Here is a 23473-nt window from a genome sequence, read left to right on the forward strand (position 1 = left end):
AGTTACTCACAACACTGAGTCGCATCCCAGCCGGACTAACGCATCGTCCAATCTAAACGCATCGTCCAATCTAAACGCATCGTCCAATCTAAACGCATCGTCCAATCTAAACCGCATCGTCCAATCTAAACGCATCGTCCAATCTAAACCGCATCATCCAATCTAAACCGCATCGTCCAATCTAAACGCATCGTCCAATCTAAACGCATCGTCCAATCTAAACGCATCGTCCAATCTAAACGCATCTTCCAATCTAAACCGCATCGTCCAATCTAAACCGCATCGTCCAATCTAAACGCATCGTCCAATCTAAACCGCATCGTCCAATCTAAACCGCATCGTCCAATCTAAACGCATCGTCCAATCTAAAACGCATCGTCCAATCTAAACGCATCGTCCAATCTAAACGCATCGTCCAATCTAAACGCATCGTCCAATCTAAACGCATGCATTCAACAACTTGCAAAGTACGTGACAGACACTCAACGCAATTAGCTTTCAATTAGCCATCCATTAATTTAAATAAATATCTCCACTTTCAGGATCATCCTTCTTTTTGCATCTAAACACAAAACAAAACCGAATTAAAAGTGTATTTGTTATACACCCAGAACAGGTCATAATGCAGGCTACACAGTAAGACAATGAAACGCTTCCTTGCAAGTTCTCCCGTCAAACAGTGCAGTATCTATAAAACATGTTTCAATAACATAGCGGAACTAGATTAAATGTTGCAATAACAATTCTTTATTTACAATGGTATTATTCAACATCAAATCGCAAATAGCATCAGCGAAGCCTTATTAGTTGACAACTTGCATATATAACTGTGTTTAAACTTCTGCCGGCATATCTAACTTTTGCATAAAATGCTCAACACTAAAGATTACAAACGTTGATGCGTTGAGTGACGGGTGGAACGGACGGACAGTGTGATGTTTCTGGTGAACAACACAGCTGGAGAGAAAAAACTAAAATCCATCTCAGAGCAGCGCGCAACACTGTAAGCTTTCTTTCTCCAGAAAGTTCATAGAATATATTACATATTGCTTCAATATCCCATTGCATCATGTTATTTTGTTTTTTTTAATCCATATAGCAGACTGACAACAGTTGGGGGGAGGGGGAATGAAATTATACAAAAAACACAGCCTTCAACCAATCACAGATAAAGAGAGACTGCTTGTCTCAGCAACCAAGATGTGTTGATAAATGACGCACCCATTCAATAATGTACATATTCACAATACAAATATGATACAGACAAGCTTTAAAATATACAAGGGAAACAGACAATCTAAGGCAATATGCTAGGCTTTTAGCATTTCAAGGTTCTTGCATTTTAGCTCTAAGAAAACTGGCAGACAATACAAAAACAGGGCATTTAAAAAAATCTCCCAAATGAAAAAGGTAAAGAGAGGAATTATTTTGTTGTAAATTGATTTATATTCACTGCCTGTATGATTATTATTATTTTTTTTGAGGGGCAAAAAAGGTTGTTTGCTCCCAAGTCCTGATATAAATGCTTTAAAAAACATTAACCTCATGGCTTATATTCATTTCAAAATCTTAACAATCTTTGGAAATTGTCAGAGGGGTGGTGACAAGAGTGATTTTCTTTAGAATTGGCTATTCTTAAAAACGTAAGTCAATTCTCAGCAATGACGTCCAGCTTTTTTATCAAAAAACTGTGATCGACAGTTGATACATCTCGATAAATCGTGATCAATCGTGATCAATCAAATCGTACAGCAAAACGGAGGAAATACAGCGTTTAAATCTGAGACAGGGCCCATAACACACTGTGATCAGCTTTCTCCATCCTCACCCAAACTGTTACCAATAGGGAAATTAAAATAAAAACTGTTCTCAGACCAGGTCTTATGAGTAATTTCAGGTTTGGCCAGTTCCAGAACTAACAATCCACTGAGAATAGTAATTTTTTATTTTTTACACAGCTTCCCACAGTGGTGGGCTTGTATCCCCAGTGGGATCCTATTCCATATGTAGTGCACTACTTTTGACCAAGGCCCATAGGGCTCTATATAAGGAAAAAGGGTATCGTCTGAATCGCAGCTTTTCCAGTCTATTCTGATCTGAGGTCAGCCATGACAATACATTCAGATCCCACATCACACACACCACACACACACACACACACACCACACACACACCACACACACACACACACACACACACACACACACACACACACACACACACACACAGCAATCTCTCCTCACATACAGACAGTCACACACTAGGAGGTGACATTGCATGTTTCTCTGAGGACTATCATACTGTTTGGGCTGCTAATAACACCCTTTATCCCCTTCAGCAGGGGTGGATTCAGCTGTTTGCGGGCCTGTTTAATTTGACACTGATGAAACACAACTAAGTCCACCTCTGTCCTTCATCATCAATGTAATGAAAGGCTGGTAGAATTCATAACCCAATTTACACGGCATGGGATATTTGGCTTGTCCTCCATAGTAATGTCTGGCTTATTATCACAGGTAATGTCAACATTGCTGGCGTGAGCACCAGTCTGTTGGTGCCATCGCGCCAACACAATCATACGGGACCAGGCTGCAACTATTTCAGGATTGGTGTAAAGATATAGTTATGAGGTCTGACTGTGACGCAACAAAGGATCTACAGTGACCATAATATGATGTCATTATACCCGTTAGAGGGGCGAGGGAATATGATGTCATTATACCCGTTAGAGGGGCGAGGGAATATGATGTCATTATACCCGCTAGAGGGGCGAGGGAATATGATGTCATTATACCCGTTAGAGGGGCGAGGGAATATGATGTCATTATACCCGCTAGAGGGGCGAGGGAATATGATGTCATTATACCCGTTAGAGGGGCGAGGGAATATGATGTCATTATACCTGCTAGAGGGCCGAGGGAATATGATGTCATTATACCCGTTAGAGGGGCGAGGGAATATGATGTCATTATACCCGTTAGAGGGGCGAGGGAATATGATGTCATTATACCTGCTAGAGGGGCGAGGGAATATGATGTCATTATACCTGCTAGAGGGGCGAGGGAATATGATGTCATTATACCCGTTAGAGGGGCGAGGGAATATGATGTCATTATACCCCTTACAGGGGCGAGGGAATATGATGTCATTATACCCGTTAGAGGGGCGAGGGAATATGATGTCATTATACCCGTTAGAGGGGCGAGGGAATATGATGTCATTATACCCGTTACAGGGGAGAGGGAATATGATGTCATTATACCCCTTACAGGGGCGAGGGAATATGATGTCATTATACCCCTTACAGGGGCGAGGGAATATGATGTCATTATACCCCTTACAGGGGCGAGGGAATATGATGTCATTATACCCGTTACAGGGGAGAGGGAATATGATGTCATTATACCCCTTACAGGGGCGAGGGAATATGATGTCATTATACCCCTTACAGGGGCGAGGGAATATGATGCCAGAGGGCTCTGGATAAAAGTGTGTAGGTCATGGGGTTCCATTTAGGATGCACCCTGTGTGTTAACATGAGGGTTAGTAAGGTTCACCACCACACACCATCCCGGTCTACACCCAGCGCTGCTGCATCATCTGCCATGAACCTATCATTTGGATTAGAGAGATTTAAAAATATATATATATATATAAACTGCAATAAAAAAGTATCAGTGTTTTAATGTTCGATGGACAGCAGAGCATACAATGTACCTCCAGGAAAAAATCTGCACCCCAAAAAAATAAAACGCAAAACGTAAGATTTCTGAAGTAATTGTTATTGCTTGTTTACGTACATCACACTGACGGACCAGAGCAGTTTGTCCTGTCTTTCTATCGTGGTGCTAGCTATACGCTCAAGGCTGAGAAGCAAGCGACAATCTGTACACTGTATACATAGCCCCCCCCCAGGCATACCTACCTACCTACCTACACCCCGCATTAGAGCCTGGGTAAAAGCTCTTCTCCTGTACCGGATCAACGACTCTCACAAGGTCAGACTCTCCTCTTCTCAAACCAACACGTAAAACACCGCTCTGCTTTCACAGCAGAGAGAGTCAAGACCAGACAGGGTGAAAGAAGAGAAAAGGCCCAAATCAATAGGAAAATCTGTCTGTTGTTAACTGGTACAGTATGTACAATCTGTCTGTCTGTTAACTGGTACAGTATGTACAATCTGTCTGTCTGTTAACTGGTACAGTATGTACAATCTGTCTGTTAACTGGTACAGTATGTACAATCTGTCTGTTAACTGGTACAGTATGTACAATCTGTCTGTTAACTGGTACAGTATGTACAATCTGTCTGTTAACTGGTACAGTATGTACAATCTGTCTGTCTGTTAACTGGTACAGTATGTACAATCTGTCTGTTGTTAACTGGTACAGTATGTACAATCTGTCTGTTAACTGGTACAGTATGTACAATCTGTCTGTTAACTGGTACAGTATGTACAATCTGTCTGTCTGTTAACTGGTACAGTATGTACAATCTGTCTGTTAACTGGTACAGTATGTACAATCTGTCTGTTGTTAACTGGTACAGTATGTACAATCTGTCTGTTAACTGGTACAGTATGTACAATCTGTCTGTTAACTGGTACAGTATGTACAATCTGTCTGTCTGTTAACTGGTACAGTATGTACAATCTGTCTGTTTCTGATGTCTTCAACCACATGATGTAATTCAACAACTTCTGATGAAACTACTGAACCAAAGTCAACTCCGTAATATTTCAATGTGATATAATATAGTAGTCTTTACAGAAAGAGTTTAACCGCCGAGTTTAAAATGACACAAAGTGCCTCTTTTTACGCACTTTCACCACTTTACAAATCGTCTTCTGTTGTGTTTTTGCTACGATAATAAAGAAATTATCTAAGATAATAATAAAAAAAAAAATATCTATACAGAAAAATAAAACTTAATTTAATAAACTATAAACCTCTATAAACCTCTTGACTAAATTAGTCTAATTATCATACAAAGCATTATTTCAGTCAAACCAATAATCTGCAGTGTTTTAAAAAAAACAAAAAAAAAACATTTGTCTTTATCCTACACATCATCATCATCATCATCATCCGGAAAACAAAACAGCAAAAAGGCAAAAATGGCTGAAATGAGTTGGCCGCTGTCCACCAGAATCCACCAGTAAACGCTGAGAGTCAGTTTGATGCCATTGTGGAACACGAGAGGAATGTTCTAGAACATCAGAGGGATCAGAAAGAAAATAAATTGTTTGAGATGAGATCAGATTGCAAAAATGGCCACTGTCCATAGAGAGGAATACATTCATCTGACGAGGATCCCACCGCTGCCACCAGTACTCAGTCAGTCAACCCAGAGGGGGAGGTGGGGCTCCACGGGGCCTACCCAGAGGGGGCGGGCCTCCAGGCAGATGGGGGGGGGGGGGGGGGGGGGGCTAGAGTCAATCAACCCATAGGGGGAGGGACCTACAATAGAGGGGGAGGGGCCTACAGTAAGTCACACTACGGTGAATGCAGCTGGACAGAGACAGGCTGGCTCACGGGTTTTCCTTTAATAAGGAGGGGTTAGGCGTTTTAGGGTTGCCTCCCTCTTCCCTGTGTAGTGCTTTACTTTCAACCAGGGCCCTATATAGGGAACAGGGTGCCATTTGGAACACGTCAAAAAGTCAAATCTTTCCTCCATCCCCCCCACTCCCCCCTTGAACCCTGGGTGAGCGCCCCCCCCCCCCAGTAGGGATAGATCTGAGGAACACTTTATGCCAGGTGGGTGAAGTCAAGAGGTCAGGCTTGGTTGGGCAGAGCTGGGTCAGGGCACTGCCAGGTTCACTCAAAGAGCCATTGGTAGAATGGTTGGGTGGTTGAAGATGAGCGAGCTCATTGGATCCTGGGTGTTAGCATCAAGGTGCTGGTTGACTACACGCTCCACCAGGGTCAGCAGTATTTCTGTAAACAGATGAAGACAAAGAGAGAGAGAGAGTTGTTTCAGATACAGATACACATTTAACATACATTACCAGTCAAAAGGTTTGACACACCTACTCACATTCAAGAGTTTTTCTTTATTTTTACTGATATCTACAGTACATTGTAAACTGAGCAAAAAAAGAAACATCCCCTTTTTCAGGACCCTGTCTTTCAAAGATAATTCATAACAACCCAAAATAACTTCACAGATCTTCATTGTAAAGGGTTTAAACACTGTTTCCCCATTGCTTGTTCAATGAACCATAAACAATTAATGAACATGCACCTGTGGAACGGTCGTTAAGACACTAACAGCTTACAGACGGTAGACAATTAAGGTCATAGTTATGAAAACTTAGGACACTAAAGAGGCCTTTCTACTGACTCTGAAAAACACCAAAAGAAAGATGCCCAGATGCTCATCTGCGTGAACGTGCCTTAGGCATGCTGCAAGGAGGCATGAGGACTGCAGATGTGGCCAGGGCAATAAATTGCAATGCCCATACTGTGAAATGCCTAAGACAGTGCTACAGGGAGACAGGATGGACAGCTGATCGTCCTCGCAGTGGCAGACCACGTGTAACAACACCTGCACAGGATCGGTACATCTGAACATCACACCTGCGGGACAGGTACAGGATGGCAACAACAACTGCCCGAGTTACACCAGGAACCTACAATCCCTCCATCAGTGCTCAGACTGTCTTCAATAGGCTGAGAGAGGCTGGACTGAGGGTTTGTAGGACTGTTGTAAGGCAGGTCCTCACCAGACATCACTGGCAACAACGTCGCCTATGGGCACAAACCCACCGTCGCTGGACCAGACGGGACTGGCAAAAAGTGCTCTTCACTGACGAGTCGTGGTTTTATCACACCAGGGGTGATGGTCGGATTCGCGTTTATCGTCGAAGGTATGAGCTTTACACCGAGGCCTGTACTCTGGAGCGGGATCAATTTGGAGGTGGAGGGTCCGTCATGGTCTGCAGCGGTGTGTCACAGCATCATTGGACTGAGCTTGTTGTCATTGCAGGCAATCTCAACGCTGTGAGTTACAGGGAAGACATCCTCCTCCCTCATGTGGTACCCTTCCTGCAGGCTCATCCTGACATGACCCTCCAGCATGACAATGCCACCAGCCATACTGCTCGTTCTGTGCGTGATTTCCTGCAAGACAGGAAAGTCAGTGTTCTACCATGGCCAGCGAAGAGCCCGGATCTCAATCCCATTGAGCACGTCTGGGACCTGTTGGATCGGAGGGTGAGGGCTAGGGCCATTCCCCCCAGAAATGTCCGGGAACTTGCAAATGCCTTGGTGGAAGAGTGGGGTAACATCTCACAGCAAGAACTGGCAAATCTGGTGCAGTCCATGAGGAGGAGATGCACTGCAGAACTTAATGCAGCTGGTGGCCACACCAGATACTGACTGTTACTTTTGATTTTGACCCCCCCCCTTTGTTCAGGGACACATTATTCCATTTCTGTTAGTCACATGTCTGTGGAACTTGTTCAGTTTATGTCTCAGTTGTTGAATCTTGTTATGTTCATACAAATATTTACACATGTTAAGTTTGCTGAAAATAAACGCAGTTGACAGTGAGAGGACGTTTCTTTTTTGCTTTTTTTAGAGTAATAGTGAAGACATCAAAACTATGAAATAACACATATGGAATCATGTAGTAACCATAAAAAATTGTTAAACAAATCAAAGTATATTGGGGCGGCAGGGTAACCTAGTGGTTAGAGCTTTGGACTAATAACCGAAAGGTTGCAAGATCGAATCCCCGAGCTGACAAGGTACAAATCTGTCGTTCTGCCCGTGAACAAGGCAGGTAACCCACTGTTCCTAGGCCGTCATTGAAAATAAGAATTTGTTCTTAACTAACTTGCCTAGTTAAAAAAATATTTTAGATTCTTCAAAGTAGCCACCCTTTGCCTTGATGACAGCTTTAAACATCTTGTACTGGGTTAGACTCTGCTTTGCCTCCAGAACAGCCTGAATTCTTCGGGACATTCAACAAGTTGTCGGAAACGTTCCACAGGGATGTTGGTCCATGCTGACGAAAAGGCATCACGCAGTTGCTACAGATTGGATGGCGATACATCATGCTGCTAACAGCCTGTTCCATCTCATCTCATTATGCTCTATAGTGTTGAGGTCTGGGGACTGACCAGGTCACTCAGGTAAACTGAACTCACTGTCTTGTCCAGTGTTGGTGATGGCGTTCCCACTAGAACCGCTTCTTCTTTGTTTTTAGCTGATAGGAGCGGAACCCGGTGTGGTCGTCTGATGCAATAGCCAATCCGTGACAAGGACCGATGAGTTGTGCGTTCAGAGATGTCGTTCTGCACACCTCTGTTATTCATCTGTCTGTGACCCCTCTGTTTGCTCGCACGATTCTTTCCATTCTCCTTCGACCTTTAATCAACAAGCTGTTTTTGCCCAGAGGACTGCTGCTGACTGGATGTTGTTTGTCTGTCTCACCGTTCTCAGTAAACTCTAGACACTGTGGTGCGTGAAAAGCCCAGGAGGCCGTTTCTGAGATACTGGAACTGGTGCACCTGACACCGACGATCAGACCACTCTGAAAGTCACTTAGGTCACTTGTTTAGTCCGTTCTAACGTTCAATGGAACAGTAACTGAATGCCTCGATGCCTGCTTTATACAGCAAGTCACGTGACCCACTGCCTGTAGGAGTGATCCATTTTAGTAAACGGGGGTGGTGTACCTAGTAAACTGTCTGGTAAGTGTACGTCTATGTAATTGACCTGTTCCTCGTCCCAGGTAAGGGTCCAGACTTCAGAGGCCATTCATGTGCATATAAACACTATGTATACTTAAGTATGGTTATGTATCTCATACATATAATTTATGTATTATGTCTAGTGTGTAATGTACAGTGTCTATTATATAATACAGTAGTACCGTGTGTCTAATACTATTTTTCCCCTCGGGACATTAAAGTTCATCCTGTCCTATCTGTCTGTCTATGTATCTTACCTGTTCCTGTCCCTATGTATGCTTATGAATGGTTATAACTGTCTAGGAATGACTTTGTCTGTCTATGTATCTTACCTGCTCCTGTCCCTATGTATGCTTATGAATGGTTATAACTGTCTAGGAATGACTGTCTATGTATCTTACCTGTTCCTGTCCCTATGTATGCTTATGAATGGTTATAACTGTCTAGGAATGACTTTGTCTGTCTATGTATCTTACCTGTTCCTGTCCCAGTGAGGTCATCCCAGGCGAGGTGATCATCTGTCCGGCCATCTGACCCACAGGAGCCATGCCGCTGGCGTTGGTAGCCATGGAGACGTTGAGGTTCATCCCGTTGCCGTTGTACATGGCTGCGCCCCCATTGGTCTGCTGCTGCTGGGTGAACTGGGGCGGAGACTGCTGAGTACTGAACATACTGGAGGAAGGAGAGAGAGACGGAGAGAGAGAGAGAGAGAGACGGAGAGAGAGAGAGAGAGAGAGAGAGAGAGAGAGAGAGAGAGAGAGAGAGAGAGAGAGAGAGAGAGAGAGAGAGAGACAGAGAGAGAGAGACAGAGAGAGACAGAGAGAGAGAGAAGGGTTAGTAGGTCTGCTGCTGGGTGAACTGGGGCGGAGACTGCTGAGTACTGAACATACTGGAGGAAGGAGAGAGAGCGAGAGAGAGCGAGAGAGAGCGAGAGAGAGCGAGAGAGAGCGAGAGAGAGAGAGAGAGAGACAGAGATAACGAGAGAGAGAGAGAGAGATAACGAGAGAGAGAGAGAGAGAGAGAGAGAGAGAGAGATAACGAGAGAGAGAGAGAGAGACCGAGAACGAGAGACAGAACGAGAGAGACAGAGACAGAGAGAGACGGAAAGAGAGAGAGACGGAAAGAGAGAGACGGAAAGAGAGAGAGAGAGAGAGACGGAGAGAGAGAGAGAGAGAGAGAGAGAGAGAGAGAGACAGAGAGAGAGACAGAGAGAGAGAGAGAGAGAGAGAGAGACGGAAAGAGAGAGAGACGGAAAGAGAGAGAGACAGAGAGAGACGGAGAGAGAGAGAGAGAGAGAGACGGAGAGAGAGAGAGAGACAGAGAGAGAGAGAGAGAGAGACGGAAAGAGAGAGAGACGGAAAGAGAGAGAGACAGAGAGAGACGGAGAGAGAGAGAGAGACGGAGAGAGAGAGAGAGAGACAGAGAGAGAGAGAGAGAGAGAGAGAGAGAGAGACAGAGAGAGAGAGAGAGAGAGAGAGAGACAGAGACAGAGAGAGAGAGAGACAGAGAGAGACAGAGAGAGAGAGAGAGAGAGAGAGAAGGGTTAGTAGGTCTGCTGCTGGGTGAACTGGGGCGCAGACTGCTGAGTACTGAACATACTGGAGGAAGGAGAGAGAGACGGAGAGAGAGAGAGAGAGAGAGAAGGACTTGGTTTAAACTCAACTAAGTATAGAGAGCTCCTAGACTACTTTATGACTGTGCCTCATTCAAATTCAATTGATAACCCAAAGAAGGGTAGTGTTTTACACTCAACTATATGGAAAATAATCATACATCATTGTGTTTATTGAAGACTAGAATACCCAAATTACAGTAGTTGATCTGTGCTGGACTGATTGTTGTTGTGGATTTTCAAGTGCTGAGCGATTAGTGTTTTTTTTTAGGTCGGTTTCGATTCGATTATGAAAGAAATTAATTATCGCGGTTTTCGGTTCTGATCACTTTTTTTTAAAACATTAAATGCAATATTTATTATGTGGGTTGAATGTTTTAACGACACAGAATAAAACAATTAATACAAGTCCCATGAAGGTAGTGACTGTCCATTACTGCTTATTACTTATTAACCTTCATTTATTCACTTTAATAAAATATATCAGTTGTTGTGTATATTACATTTGTTTTATCTGATGACTTTATCATTTAATTCCAAGTCATCATCTCATCTCTATAGAGCTGCTGTCTACGCTGTCTGACTACATCACTATTGTAGTAGTTCATTAAAGTAAATAAGGCTTTATGACTGCTGAATACCAACTATCAATCACTTAGATCATGTATTTACAGGTAGAGAGATACCTGATGAAGATACTGCTCTCCATCCCTCTGTCTCTGTCTGCCCCACACAGACCGGACAAGTAGGATATTACTGCACTGTTGGAGCTAGGAACACAAGCATTTCGCTCCACCCGCAATAACATCTGCTAAATATGTGTATGTGACCAATAAAATTAGATTTGATTTGATTATGGTCATTGTAGTTAATTAGTACGTTTTCTCGGCTAAACTATGTAGAATATTGGCCTGTTGGAAACTACATCTCCCTACTACATCGTTCAGTTCAGGCTTGATCTGATGTATCTCTAGAGAAACTACAACTCCCTACTACATCGTTCAGGCTGGATATGATTTATCTCTAGAGAAACTACATCTCCCTACTACATCGTACAGTTCAGGCTGGATATGATGTATCTCTAGAGAAACTACAACTCCCTACAACATCGTACAGTTCAGGCTGGATCTGATTTATCTCTAGAGAAACTACATCTCCCTACTACATCGTACAGTTCAGGCTGGATCTGATTTATCTCTAGAGAAACTACAACTCCCTACAACATCGTTCAGGCTGGATCTGATTTATCTCTAGAGAAACTACATCTCCCTACTACATCGTTCAGGCTGGATATGATGTATCTCTAGAGAAACTACATCTCCCTACTACATCGTTCAGGCTGGATATGATTTATCTCTAGAGAAACTACATCTCCCTACTACATCGTTCAGGCTGGATATGATGTATCTCTAGAGAAACTACATCTCCCTACTACATCGTTCAGGCTGGATATGATTTATCTCTAGAGAAACTACATCTCCCTACTACATCGTTCAGGCTGGATATGATGTATCTCTAGAGAAACTACATCTCCCTACTACATCGTTCAGGCTGGATATGATGTATCTCTAGAGAAACTACATCTCCCTACTACATCGTTCAGGCTGGATATGATGTATCTCTAGAGAAACTACATCTCCCTACTACATCGTTCAGGCTGGATATGATGTATCTCTAGAGAAACTACATCTCCCTACTACATCGTTCAGGCTGGATATGATGTATCTCTAGAGAAACTACATCTCCCTACTACATCGTTCAGGCTGGATATGATGTATCTCTAGAGAAACTACATCTCCCTACTACATCGTTCAGGCTGGATATGATGTATCTCTAGAGAAACTACATCTCCCTACTACATCGTTCAGGCTGGATATGATGTATCTCTAGAGAAACTACATCTCCCTACTACATCGTTCAGGCTGGATATGATGTATCTCTAGAGAAACTACATCTCCCTACTACATCGTTCAGGCTGGATATGATGTATCTCTAGAGAAACTACATCTCCCTACTACATCGTTCAGGCTGGATATGATGTATCTCTAGAGAAACTACACAGAGCTCATAGAAAAACAACAGAATGAAATGGAATTGAACCGACGTCGGTCAATGAGTTGTTTAAAAAACAAATGACGGTTAATTGCTCAGCGTTAATATTGGTAGACAGATTGTTAACTTCCACAGACAACTGAATGTCTGATAAGAAACATTGTAATAAAGAATGAGCTCTCTCTCTGACCTCTGATTATTGGGACAGTTTTACTGTAGAGGTTTTCACAGCCCAACCCTGTGGCCCCCCGTCTTTCTCACTCACCTGTTTCCTCCCATGTTCCCCTGGGGCAGCCAACCGTTCAGGTCAGGCGACGCCTGGAAATTGGCGTTGCCCTGGCTCTGCTGTTGCATCATGGGTGACTGGGCGTGGGCCATCCTGGGGGACAACAGGGGACTCTGGGGCGTGGCCTGACCCCCAAACCCTCCGTCAGGCTGCTGGGACATACCTGGTAGGGTTAGGGGTCAGGGTTAAAGGTCAAACAGGTCTGGTCTAGAATGCTCCTGGGTTAAGTTTCCCTAGGTACAGATGTAGGATCAGCTTTCCCTTCCCCTATCTTAAACTTTACACAGTGTTTCCCAAACTCAGTCCCGGTCCAAACTCAGTCCCGGTCCAAACTCAGTCCCGGTCCAAACTCAGTCCTGGGGATGACAAGGCGTGCATGTTTTGGTTTTTACGCTAACACCACACAATTGATTCAAATAATCAAAGCTTAATGATGAGTTGATTATTTTAAATCAGCTGTGTAGATCTAGAGGGGGAAAAAAAACTAAACTTGTACCCATTGGGGTCTCCAAGACCGAGTTTGGGAAACACCGCTTTAACCATTAGCGGGGAAACGCTGAACCAAGGTCAGCGTCTAGGGGAAACTTCACCCTGGCCTACACCATCTAAAAACATAGCTCCAACACTGAGGTATCCATACATTTTATAATAATAACTAAAACAACAAAAAATATACATTTAATTTATGACTCACTTTTCATTGAAAGACAATTGCAAAGTGCTACAGTGACTCTGTTGTAATTGAAATATCTTTCCACCCTGAGCGATTTAAACTGATCACAAACGTGTACATTCCCTCCCAGTACTCCAGGTTAAAGAACAGTCAGAGACACAGGTACGACTCACGAGGTACGACTGATGAGGTACGACTCACGAGGTACGACTCACGAGGTACGACTCACGAGGTACGACTCACGAGGTACCGAGGTACGACTCACGAGGTACGACTCACGAGGTACCGAGGTACGACTCACGAGGTACGACTCACGAGGTACCGAGGTACGACTCACGAGGTACGACTCACGAGGTACGACTCACGAGGTACGACTCACGAGGTACGACTCACGAGGTACCGAGGTACGACTCACGAGGTACGACTCACGAGGTACCGAGGTACGACTCACGAGGTACGACTCACGAGGTACCGAGGTACGACTCACGAGGTACGACTCACGAGGTACGACTCACGAGGGTACCGAGGTACGACTCACGAGGTACGACTCACGAGGTACCGAGGTACGACTCACGAGGTACGACTCACGAGGTACGACTCACGAGGTACGACTCACGAGGTACGACTCACGAGGTACGACTCACGAGGTACGACTCACGAGGTACGACCGATGATTGTAATCCCCCCCGAGTTCAGCCACAAAACACACAGTACGTTACTCTCTCAGAACAGGAAGAGAAACGACTGACTGAAAAATCAGTTACCTCTCTGACAGAATACAAAATGTCCTCTCAATAGTTTACTTATTAAGAGTCCACACACACACACACACACACACACACACACACACACACACACACACACACACACACACACACACACACACACACACACACACACACACACACACACACACACACACACTGACAGAAACACCAAAACACAAGCAAAGCCTATAAAGATTCAGAGGTCATCTGTTAGGGATTAGGGAGTGTACAGGGATTCTAACGAGAGGGAGGACTACATGCATGTTACTGGTCCAGTCCAATATTCCACCCTATTCCTTACATAGTGCACTCCCCTTTGACCGGAGGGCTCTGTAGGGAATATAGGGTGACATTTTGGGGGACACATATTTAGTGTGAGCAGCCGAGGATAGAGGGAGTGGAGGAATGCAAGGAGGAGGGAGACTGGTGAGAGAGAGGGGGGGGGGGGGTAAGGAGAGGGGTCAACCACCACCACCACACTATGTCACACAGGATTATTTTCAGATTAACCTGGGATTACACACTACACTGGGAGACTAAAGGGGATTATAATCTGATTGATATGCATTAATGGGAAATGGGAATTAGTTTGAAAATCAGTCATATCAAGCGGCATTAAAAAGTCCCAATAAAATAGACAAACAGCACTGTACCATACTGTAAAATGAACATACTGTATTTACAACGTTTGTAACATGGAGTTTAAAACGTTACGTTTATCGCATTACTCTCCTGATTTATAAAGGAACGTTTTTACTTGCAATGTGGAAGTCTAAGTACCTTAGTTGAAACGCAGTGACTGTAATCTTCTACATTTACACACACTGTACATAGATTTTTCTATTGTGTTATTGACTGTACGTTTATGTGTAACTCTGTGTTGTTGGTTGTGTCGCACTGCTTTGCTTTATCTTGGCCAGGTTGCAGTTGTAAATGAGAACTTGTTCTCAACTGGCCAACCTGGTTAAATAAAGGTGAAATAAATAAAATATAATAAATAAACAATAAGAGTGTCTGCTAAATGTACGGTATGTTACGGTATGTTACGGTATGGTACAGTATGTAACGGTATGTTACGGTATGTTACGGTATGGTACAGTATGTAACGGTATGTACGGTATGTTACGTATGTACGTATGTTACGGTATGTTACGGTATGGTACAGTATGTAACGGTATGTACGGTATGTTACAGTATGTTACGTATGTACGGTATGTTACGGTATGTTACGGTATGTACAGTATGTTACGGTATGTACAATATGTACGGTATGTACAATATGTACGGTATGTGACGGTATGTACGGTATGTTACGGTATGTTACGGTATGTACGGTATGTTACGGTATGTTACAGTATGTACGGTATGGTACAGTATGGTACAGTATGTACGGTATGTACGGTATGGTACAGTATGGTACAGTATGTTACGGTATGGTACGGTATGTACGGTATGGTACGGTATGGTACGGTATGGTACGGTACAGTATGTACGGTATGTTACGGTATGGTACAGTATGTAACGGTATGTACGGTATGTTACGGTATGGTACAGTATGTACGGTATGTTACGGTATGTTACGGTATGGTACAGTATGTACGGTATGTACGGTATGTTACGGTATGTACGGTATGTTACGGTATGGTACAGTATGTATGGTATGTTACGGTATTGTACGTATGTACGGTATGGTACAGTATGGTACAGTATGTACGGTATGTTACGGTATGTACGGTATGGTACAGTATGGTACAGTATGTACGGTATGTACGGTATGTTACGGTATGGTACGGTATGGTATGTTACGGTATTGTACGGTATGGTACAGTATGTACGGTATCTTACGGTAATGTACCGGTATGGTACAGTATGGTACAGTATGTACGGTATGTACGGTATGTTACGGTATGGTACAGTATGGTACGGTATGTACGGTATGGTACCGTTTTCTGTCCATCTACTGCCCTCTAGTGGAACATATGTTTAATGGCCTAAATCAGGAGGACCAATAAGGAATGGCTATTAAATCAGGAGGACCAATCAGGAATGGCTATTAAATCAGGAGGACCAATAAGGAATGGCTATTAAATCAGGAGGACCAATCAAGAATGGCTATTAAATCAGGAGGACCAATCAGGAATGGCTATTAAATCAGGAGGACCAATCAGGAATGGCTATTAAATCAGGAGGACCAATCAGGAATGGCTATTAAATCAGGAGGCGGATTTATCATCAATGTAGTGGTCATATGAGGGTGAGCAGCACAGCACTTATAGTAAGCATGTAATGCTGTACGGCTGGACAGACACACCCCTGGGGTAGGGGGTACGGCTGGACAGACACACCCCTGGGGTAGGGGGTACGGCTGGACAGACACACCCCTGGGGTAGGGGGTACGGCTGGACAGACACACCCCTGGGGTAGGGGGTACGGCTGGACAGACACACCCCTGGGGTAGGGGGTACGGCTGGACAGACACACCCCTGGGGTAGGGGGTACGGCTGGACAGACACACCCCTGGGGTAGGGGGTACGGCTGGACAGACACACCCCTGGGGTAGGGGGTACGGCTGGACAGACACACCCCTGGGGTAGGGGGTACGGCTGGACAGACACACCCCTGGGGTAGGGGGTACGGCTGGACAGACACACCCCTGGGGTAGGGGGTATGACTGGTGGGTTGTAAGACCGTAGTACCTGAGTTTGGGAACTGAAAGGCTCTGAGGTGCTGTACATGAGGGCTGACTACAGCCCCAAACTGTCCTGATCCCCCCCTATCATCATCAGGGAAGAGGGAGAGCCATGCAGGGCTTGGTGGGGGGGGTGAGAGAGAGAGAGGAGGGCAGGCTGGGGCGAGAGGGGGTTGAAGGGGCTAGTAGAGGGGTGAGGAGGAGGAGGAGGAGGTGTAGCCAGGCCTGGGTCTGTACTGGTACCGTAGCTGGGTGGGTAGGGGAACTGCTGAGGGTTGGTAGTCTGTGGGATCCGAGGGTTACTCAGGCCTCCTGATAGGCCGCTTGCAGCAGCCGCGGCGGCCATATTGGGTGGTAGGTTGAGTCCCTGGGCTCTCATCGCCGTGTTCCTCTGCTGCTGCTGCTGTCTCTGGTGCTCCAGCTGGCGTTGCCGAAGGTGGTTACTGAGGAGTTCTCTCTGACGTTGGGCCAACATCTGTGCATTGATGGTCCCCTGGAAAGAGAAAGAAAAGGAGATGGAGTTAATTTTAACAACTTCTACAAAATGAACATTGATTTCTGGTGAATTAAAATACTGTTATTTCTATAATTATTATCTGGTTACTGTGCGTGTCAGTAAATTACCTGGTTGGGTTGATGGAGTGTAGAGGTTCATACTGATATATAATCTCAGTAAATTAACCTGGTTGGGTTGATGGACTGTAGAGGTTCATACTGATATATAATCTCAGTAAATTACCTGGTTGGGTTGATGGACTGTAGAGGTTCATACTGATATATAATCTCAGTAAATTACCTGGTTGGGTTGATGGACTGTAGAGGTTCATACTGATATATAATCTCAGTAAATTACCTGGTTGGGGTTGATGGACTGTAGAGGTTCATACTGATATATAATCTCAGTAAATTACCTGGTTGGGTTGATGGACTGTAGAGGTTCATACTGATATATAATCTCAGTAAATTACCTGGTTGGGTTGATGGACTGTAGAGGTTCATACTGATATATAATCTCAGTAAATTACCTGGTTGGGTTGATGGACTGTAGAGGTTCATACTGATATATAATCTCAGTAAATTACCTGGTTGGGTTGATGGACTGTAGAGGTTCATACTGATATATAATCTCAGTAAATTACCTGGTTGGGGTTGTTGGACTGTAGATTTTGGTTCATATTGGACACTCCACTCATCTGGTTCATCATTGGTTGGCGATTCTGAGGAGAACAGGTAAACAGGCACTTTACCATCAACACACATTGACGTCAAGCTTCTGATAAAGCCATGCAGGAATCGGCACACTGCTTCGCAGTAAACTGCTTTGAGATCTCCACGCATCCCCCAGAGCTCCAGTATCGAACGGAACATCACCGCTATTCAAGGCTGTGATACGCAACACAATACCCAAACAGCAAACCCACATGGTGAAGACCTGACAAAATGTCATGGACAAGACCAGTTACACATCTCTCCACAGCTATCGACCTGGCTTCACTGGGAGGTTATATAAACCCCAGTAGTGACCAGTTGTAACAGTCTGTTTACAGTCAGTGTTCTGCCTGTGTTGTCTCTCTGTCCGTCCGTCCGTCTCTCCGTCCGTCTCTCCGTCCGTCTCTCTCCGTCCGTCTCTCTCCGTCCCTCCCTCCCTCCCTCCCTCCCGCTCTCCGTCCGTCTCTCCGTCCGTCTCTCCGTCCGTCCGTCCGTCTCTCCGTCCGTCTCTCCGTCCGTCTCTCCGTCCGTCCGTCCGTCCGTCTCTCCGTCCGTCTCTCCGTCCGTCTCTCCGTCCGTCCGTCCGTCTCTCTCCGTCCGTCCGTCTCTCTCCGTCCGTCCGTCTCTCTCTCCGTCCGTCCGTCTCTCTCTCCGTCCGTCCGTCTCTCTCTCCCGTCCGTCCGTCTCTCTCCGTCCGTCCGTCCGTCTCTCTCCGTCCGTCCGTCTCTCTCTCCGTCCGTCCGTCTCTCTCTCCGTCCGTCCGTCTCTCTCCGTCCGTCCGTCTCTCTCCGTCCGTCCGTCTCTCTCTCCGTCCGTCCGTCTCTCTCTCCGTCCGTCTGTCTGTCTCACCGTCCGTCTGTCTGTCTCACCGTCCGTCTGTCTGTGTCTCACCGTCCGTCCGTCTGTCTCTCTCCGTCCGTCCGTCGTCTCTCTCCGTCCGTCAGTCTGTCTCTCCGTCCGTCAGTCTGTCTCTCCGTCCGTCAGTCTGTCTCTCCGTCCGTCAGTCTGTCTCTCCGTCCGTCAGTCTGTCTCTCCGTCCGTCAGTCTGTCTCTCCGTCCGTCAGTCTGTCTCTCCGTCCGTCAGTCTCAGTACCTGTAGTACCTGTAGCCGGTGCTGCAGCTGTAACCTCAGTGTATTAGGCTGGTTAGGAACCACCGCTTGGGGGCCTCAGTCTCATGATGGGGTATCCTGGCCTGGGGGCCCATCTGGCCAGCCATTGGGTGGAAACCTTGACCTGTGGGGTAGAGGGAGGAAAATGTTAACTTTCTCATGACTCTCTTCTCCCTTTGCAGCAGGCATATAGTGAACAATGTGTTTGGAATATCGAATCGCAATACATAGATAGAATTGTGATACATATAATCGCAATATGTATTGAATCGTAACTCAAATATTGTGGTCAAATTGAATTGTGTGGTCCCTGCCAATTCCCACCACTACCTGTGGGGTCCTGCATGGGCCCAGGGCCATGGTACCCTCTCTGGGCTAGAAGGGAGCCAGGTGTGGGGGTCCTGCATGGGTCCGCCAGGCCCAGGGCCATGGTACCCTCTCTGGGCTAGATGGGAACCAGGTGGCGGGTCCTGCTGGTGCTGCTGGCCGTACACTGGAGGCTTCTGGTCCAACAACATGGACGGGTCTGAAGAGAACTGATCCTGATCTACAGACTGACCCTGTTGGGAGAGGAGAGCGGGATGAGAAAGAGGAGAGGGATTTGATAAAGAGGAGAGGGTGAGAAGGAGGAGAGAGGGGTGAGAAGGAGGAGAGAGGGGTGAGAAGGAGGAGAGAGGGTGAGAAGAAGGAGAGAGGGGTGAGAAGAAGGAGAGAGGGGTGAGAAGGAGAGAGGGATGAGAAGAAGGAGAGAGGGATGAGAAGGAGGAGAGAGGGGTGAGAAGGAGGAGAGAGGGGTGAGAAGGAGGAGAGAGGGGTGAGAAGGAGGAGAGAGGGGTGAGAAGGAGGAGAGAGGGGTGAGAAGAAGGAGAGGGGTGAGAAGAAGGAGAGAGGGGTGAGAAGGAGAGAGGGATGAGAAGAAGGAGAGAGGGATGAGAAGAAGGAGAGAAGGGTGAGAAGGAGAGAGGGGTGAGAAGGAGGAGAGAGGGGTGAGAAGAAGGAGAGAGGGGTGAGAAGAAGGAGAGAGGAGTGAGAAGGAGAGAGGAGTGAGAAGGAGAGAGGGGTGAGAAGAGGAGAGAGGGGTGAGAAGAAGGAGAGAGGAGTGAGAAGGAGAGGAGGGGGTGAGAAGGAGAGAGGGGTGAGAAGGAGAGAGGGGGTGAGAAGGAGAGAGGGGTGAGAAGGAGAGAGGGGTGAGAAGGAGAGACGGGGTGAGAAGGAGAGAGGGGTGAGAAGAAGGAGAGAGGGGTGAGAAGAAGGAGAGAGGAGTGAGAAGGAGAGAGGAGTGAGAAGGAGAGAGGGGGTGAGAAGGAGAGAGGGGTGAGAAGGAGAGAGGGGTGAGAAGGAGAGAGGGGTGAGAAGAAGGAGAGAGGGGTGAAGAAGAAGGAGAGAGGAGTGAGAAGGAGAGAGGAGTGAGAAGGAGAGGGGTGAGAAGGAGAGAGGGGTGAGAAGGGAGGAGAGGGGTGAGAAGAAGGAGAGAGGAGTGAGAAGGAGAGAGGAGTGAGAAGGAGAGAGGGGTGAGAAGGAGAGAGGGGTGAGAAGGAGAGAGGGGTGAGAAGGAGAGAGGGGTGAGAAGAAGGAGAGAGGGGGTGAGAAGAAGGAGAGAGGGGTGAGAAGAAGGAGAGAGGGGTGAGAAGAAGGAGAGAGGGGTGAGAAGGAGAGAGGGGTGAGAAGAAGGAGAGAGGGGTGAGAAGAAGGAGAGAGGAGTGAGAAGGAGAGAGGAGTGAGAAGGAGAGAGGAGTGAGAAGGAGAGAGGAGTGAGAAGGAGAGAGGGGTGAGAAGGAGAGAGGGGTGAGAAGGAGAGAGGGGTGAGAAGGAGAGAGGAGTGAGAAGGAGAGAGGAGTGAGAAGGAGAGAGGGGTGAGAGAAGAGAGGAGTGAGAAGAAGGAGAGAGGGTTGAGAAGGAGAGAGGGGTGAGAAGAAGGAGAGAGGGTGAGGAGAGAGGAGTGAGGAGAGAGAGGAGTGAGAAGAAGGAGAGAAGGATCAACTGATAGATGTAAAAGAGGGAACATCCAAGAAGGAGCTACCAGAACATGTGAGGGAGCAGAGACGGTAGAGTGAGGACAGAGACGGTAGAGTGAGGACAGAGACGGTAGAGTGAGGACAGAGACGGTAGAGTGAGGACAGAGACGGTGGAGTGAGGACAGAGACGGTAGAGTGAGGACAGAGACGGTAGAGTGAGGACAGAGACGGTAGGAGTGAGGACAGAGACGGTAGAGTGAGGACAGAGACGGTGGAGTGAGGACAGAGACGGTAGAGTGAGGACAGAGACGGTAGAGTGAGGACAGAGACGGTAGAGTGAGGACAGAGACGGTAGAGTGAGGACAGAGACGGTAGAGTGAGGACAGAGACGGTGGAGTGAGGACAGAGACGGTGGAGTGAGGACAGAGACGGTAGAGTGAGGACAGAGACGGTGGAGAGTGATTCTCCTGTCAGAGATATTAAACTATTAAGACAAAGGAAGAAAGGAGAGATGCCTTTAATTGGTTTGCTCAACCCCTCCGTCCTCTCTCCTCAAAGGTAATCAAGGAGAGGTGGTGAGGAGAGGGAACGTGGATGAAAATGTGCTTGTATGAAATGAGACTCCTTGTCCACTCAGGCCAATGACATTTCTCAATGTGTGAAGAGATAACAGTTAGTTGTGCAAGTCATTTTCTAGATGAATGATAAGAAACATATTGTTTTTAAAAAACAGGTGCATATTGTTCTCCTTTGACAAAACAAAAGCTGATTGAGAACGGGGTGTGGCGAAGGACTCAGGTAGGATACACATCACTATAGTCAATGAAAGGACGGAGGAGGGACGGTGGTGGACGGACTTTTTCCCAAATGAGAAAAGGCCAGATAGAGGGAAGAAACACAAGAGATAGAAGACTGGGATCTGGGACAGACGTACCTGTCCCATCAGAGTAGGTATCCCCAGGGCTCTGTCTATCTCCTCCAGGCCATCAAAGTCCTTTAACACGGTGTAGAGCTGGGACATGAGAGTCCCCTCATCACTACCACCTCCATCACCAGGACCCCCAGGCCCCTGACTCTGACCACTGGGCCCCTGAACCCCACACAACACTTCCTGCTGCTGCTGCTGGGAGGCATACAGAGACCTGGGGAGAGGAGAGGATAGGGAAGAGGGAGGGAGGAGAGAGTTGTCACAAAGTTCTATACAGTAACTCTGCCTAAACCCCAAAGAACAGAGAAAGCAGCAGCACAGTGGCCAGGAAAAACCCCTGAAGGAATACAGTAACATGGAACTCAAAACGTCTTCCTGAAGGAATACAGTAACATGGAACTCAAAACGTCTTCCTGAAGGAATACAGTAACATGGAACTCAAAACGTCTTCCTGAAGGAATACAGTAACATGGAACTCAAAACGTCTTCCTGAAGGAATACAGTAACATGGAACTCAAAACGTCTTCCTGAAGGAATACAGTAACATGGAACTCAAAACGTCTTCCTGAAGGAATACAGTAACATGGAACTCAAAACGTCTTCCTGAAGGAATACAGTAACATGGAACTCAAAACGTCTTCCTGAAGGAATACAGTAACATGGAACTCAAAACGTCTTCCTGAAGGAATACAGTAACATGGAACTCAAAACGTCTTCCTGAAGGAATACAGTAACATGGAACTCAAAACGTCTTCCTGAAGGAATACAGTAACATGGAACTCAAAACGTCTTCCTGAAGGAATACAGTAACATGGAACTCAAAACGTCTTCCTGAAGGAATACAGTAACATGGAACTCAAAACGTCTTCCTGAAGGAATACAGTAACATGGAACTCAAAACGTCTTCCTGAAGGAATACAGTAACATGGAACTCAAAACGTCTTCCTGAAGGAATACAGTAACATGGAACTCAAAACGTCTTCCTGAAGGAATACAGTAACATGGAACTCAAAACGTCTTCCTGAAGGAATACAGTAACATGGAACTCAAAACGTCTTCCTGAAGGAATACAGTAACATGGAACTCAAAACGTCTTCCTGAAGGAATACAGTAACATGGAACTCAAAACGTCTTCCTGAAGGAATACAGTAACATGGAACTCAAAACGTCTTCCTGAAGGAATACAGTAACATGGAACTCAAAACGTCTTCCTGAAGGAATACAGTAACATGGAACTCAAAAACGTCTTCCTGAAGGAATACAGTAACATGGAACTCAAAACGTCTTCCTGAAGGAATACAGTAACATGGAACTCAAAACGTCTTCCTGAAGGAATACAGTAACATGGAACTCAAAACGTCTTCCTGAAGGAATACAGTAACATGGAACTCAAAACGTCTTCCTGAAGGAATACAGTAACATGGAACTCAAAACGTCTTCCTGAAAACCCCCCTGAAGGAATACAGTAACATGGAACTCAAAACGTCTTCCTG

At 46.0% G+C, this 23473-nt stretch overlaps 1 protein-coding gene across 1 annotated transcript in view; it reads right to left on the reverse strand.

Annotated features, from left to right (window-relative positions):
• Positions 1-724: 724 nt before the first annotated feature.
• Positions 725-23473, reverse strand: part of LOC106591314 (nuclear receptor coactivator 2) — a 168327-nt gene continuing 145578 nt past the window's right edge. Inside the window, 10 exon segments of the mRNA XM_082970808.1 lie at positions 725-5936; positions 9175-9370; positions 12628-12811; positions 17021-17270; positions 17917-17994; positions 19080-19152; positions 19154-19185; positions 19187-19220; positions 19497-19657; positions 21987-22194. Coding sequence (XP_082826934.1) covers positions 5925-5936; positions 9175-9370; positions 12628-12811; positions 17021-17270; positions 17917-17994; positions 19080-19152; positions 19154-19185; positions 19187-19220; positions 19497-19657; positions 21987-22194 — 1228 coding nt within the window. The 3' untranslated portion in view covers positions 725-5924.

The sequence above is a fragment of the Salmo salar genome, chromosome 29 (genome assembly GCF_965601325.2).
Source record: "Salmo salar chromosome 29, fSalSal1, whole genome shotgun sequence".
In the NCBI taxonomy this organism is placed as follows: Eukaryota; Metazoa; Chordata; class Actinopteri; order Salmoniformes; family Salmonidae; genus Salmo; species Salmo salar.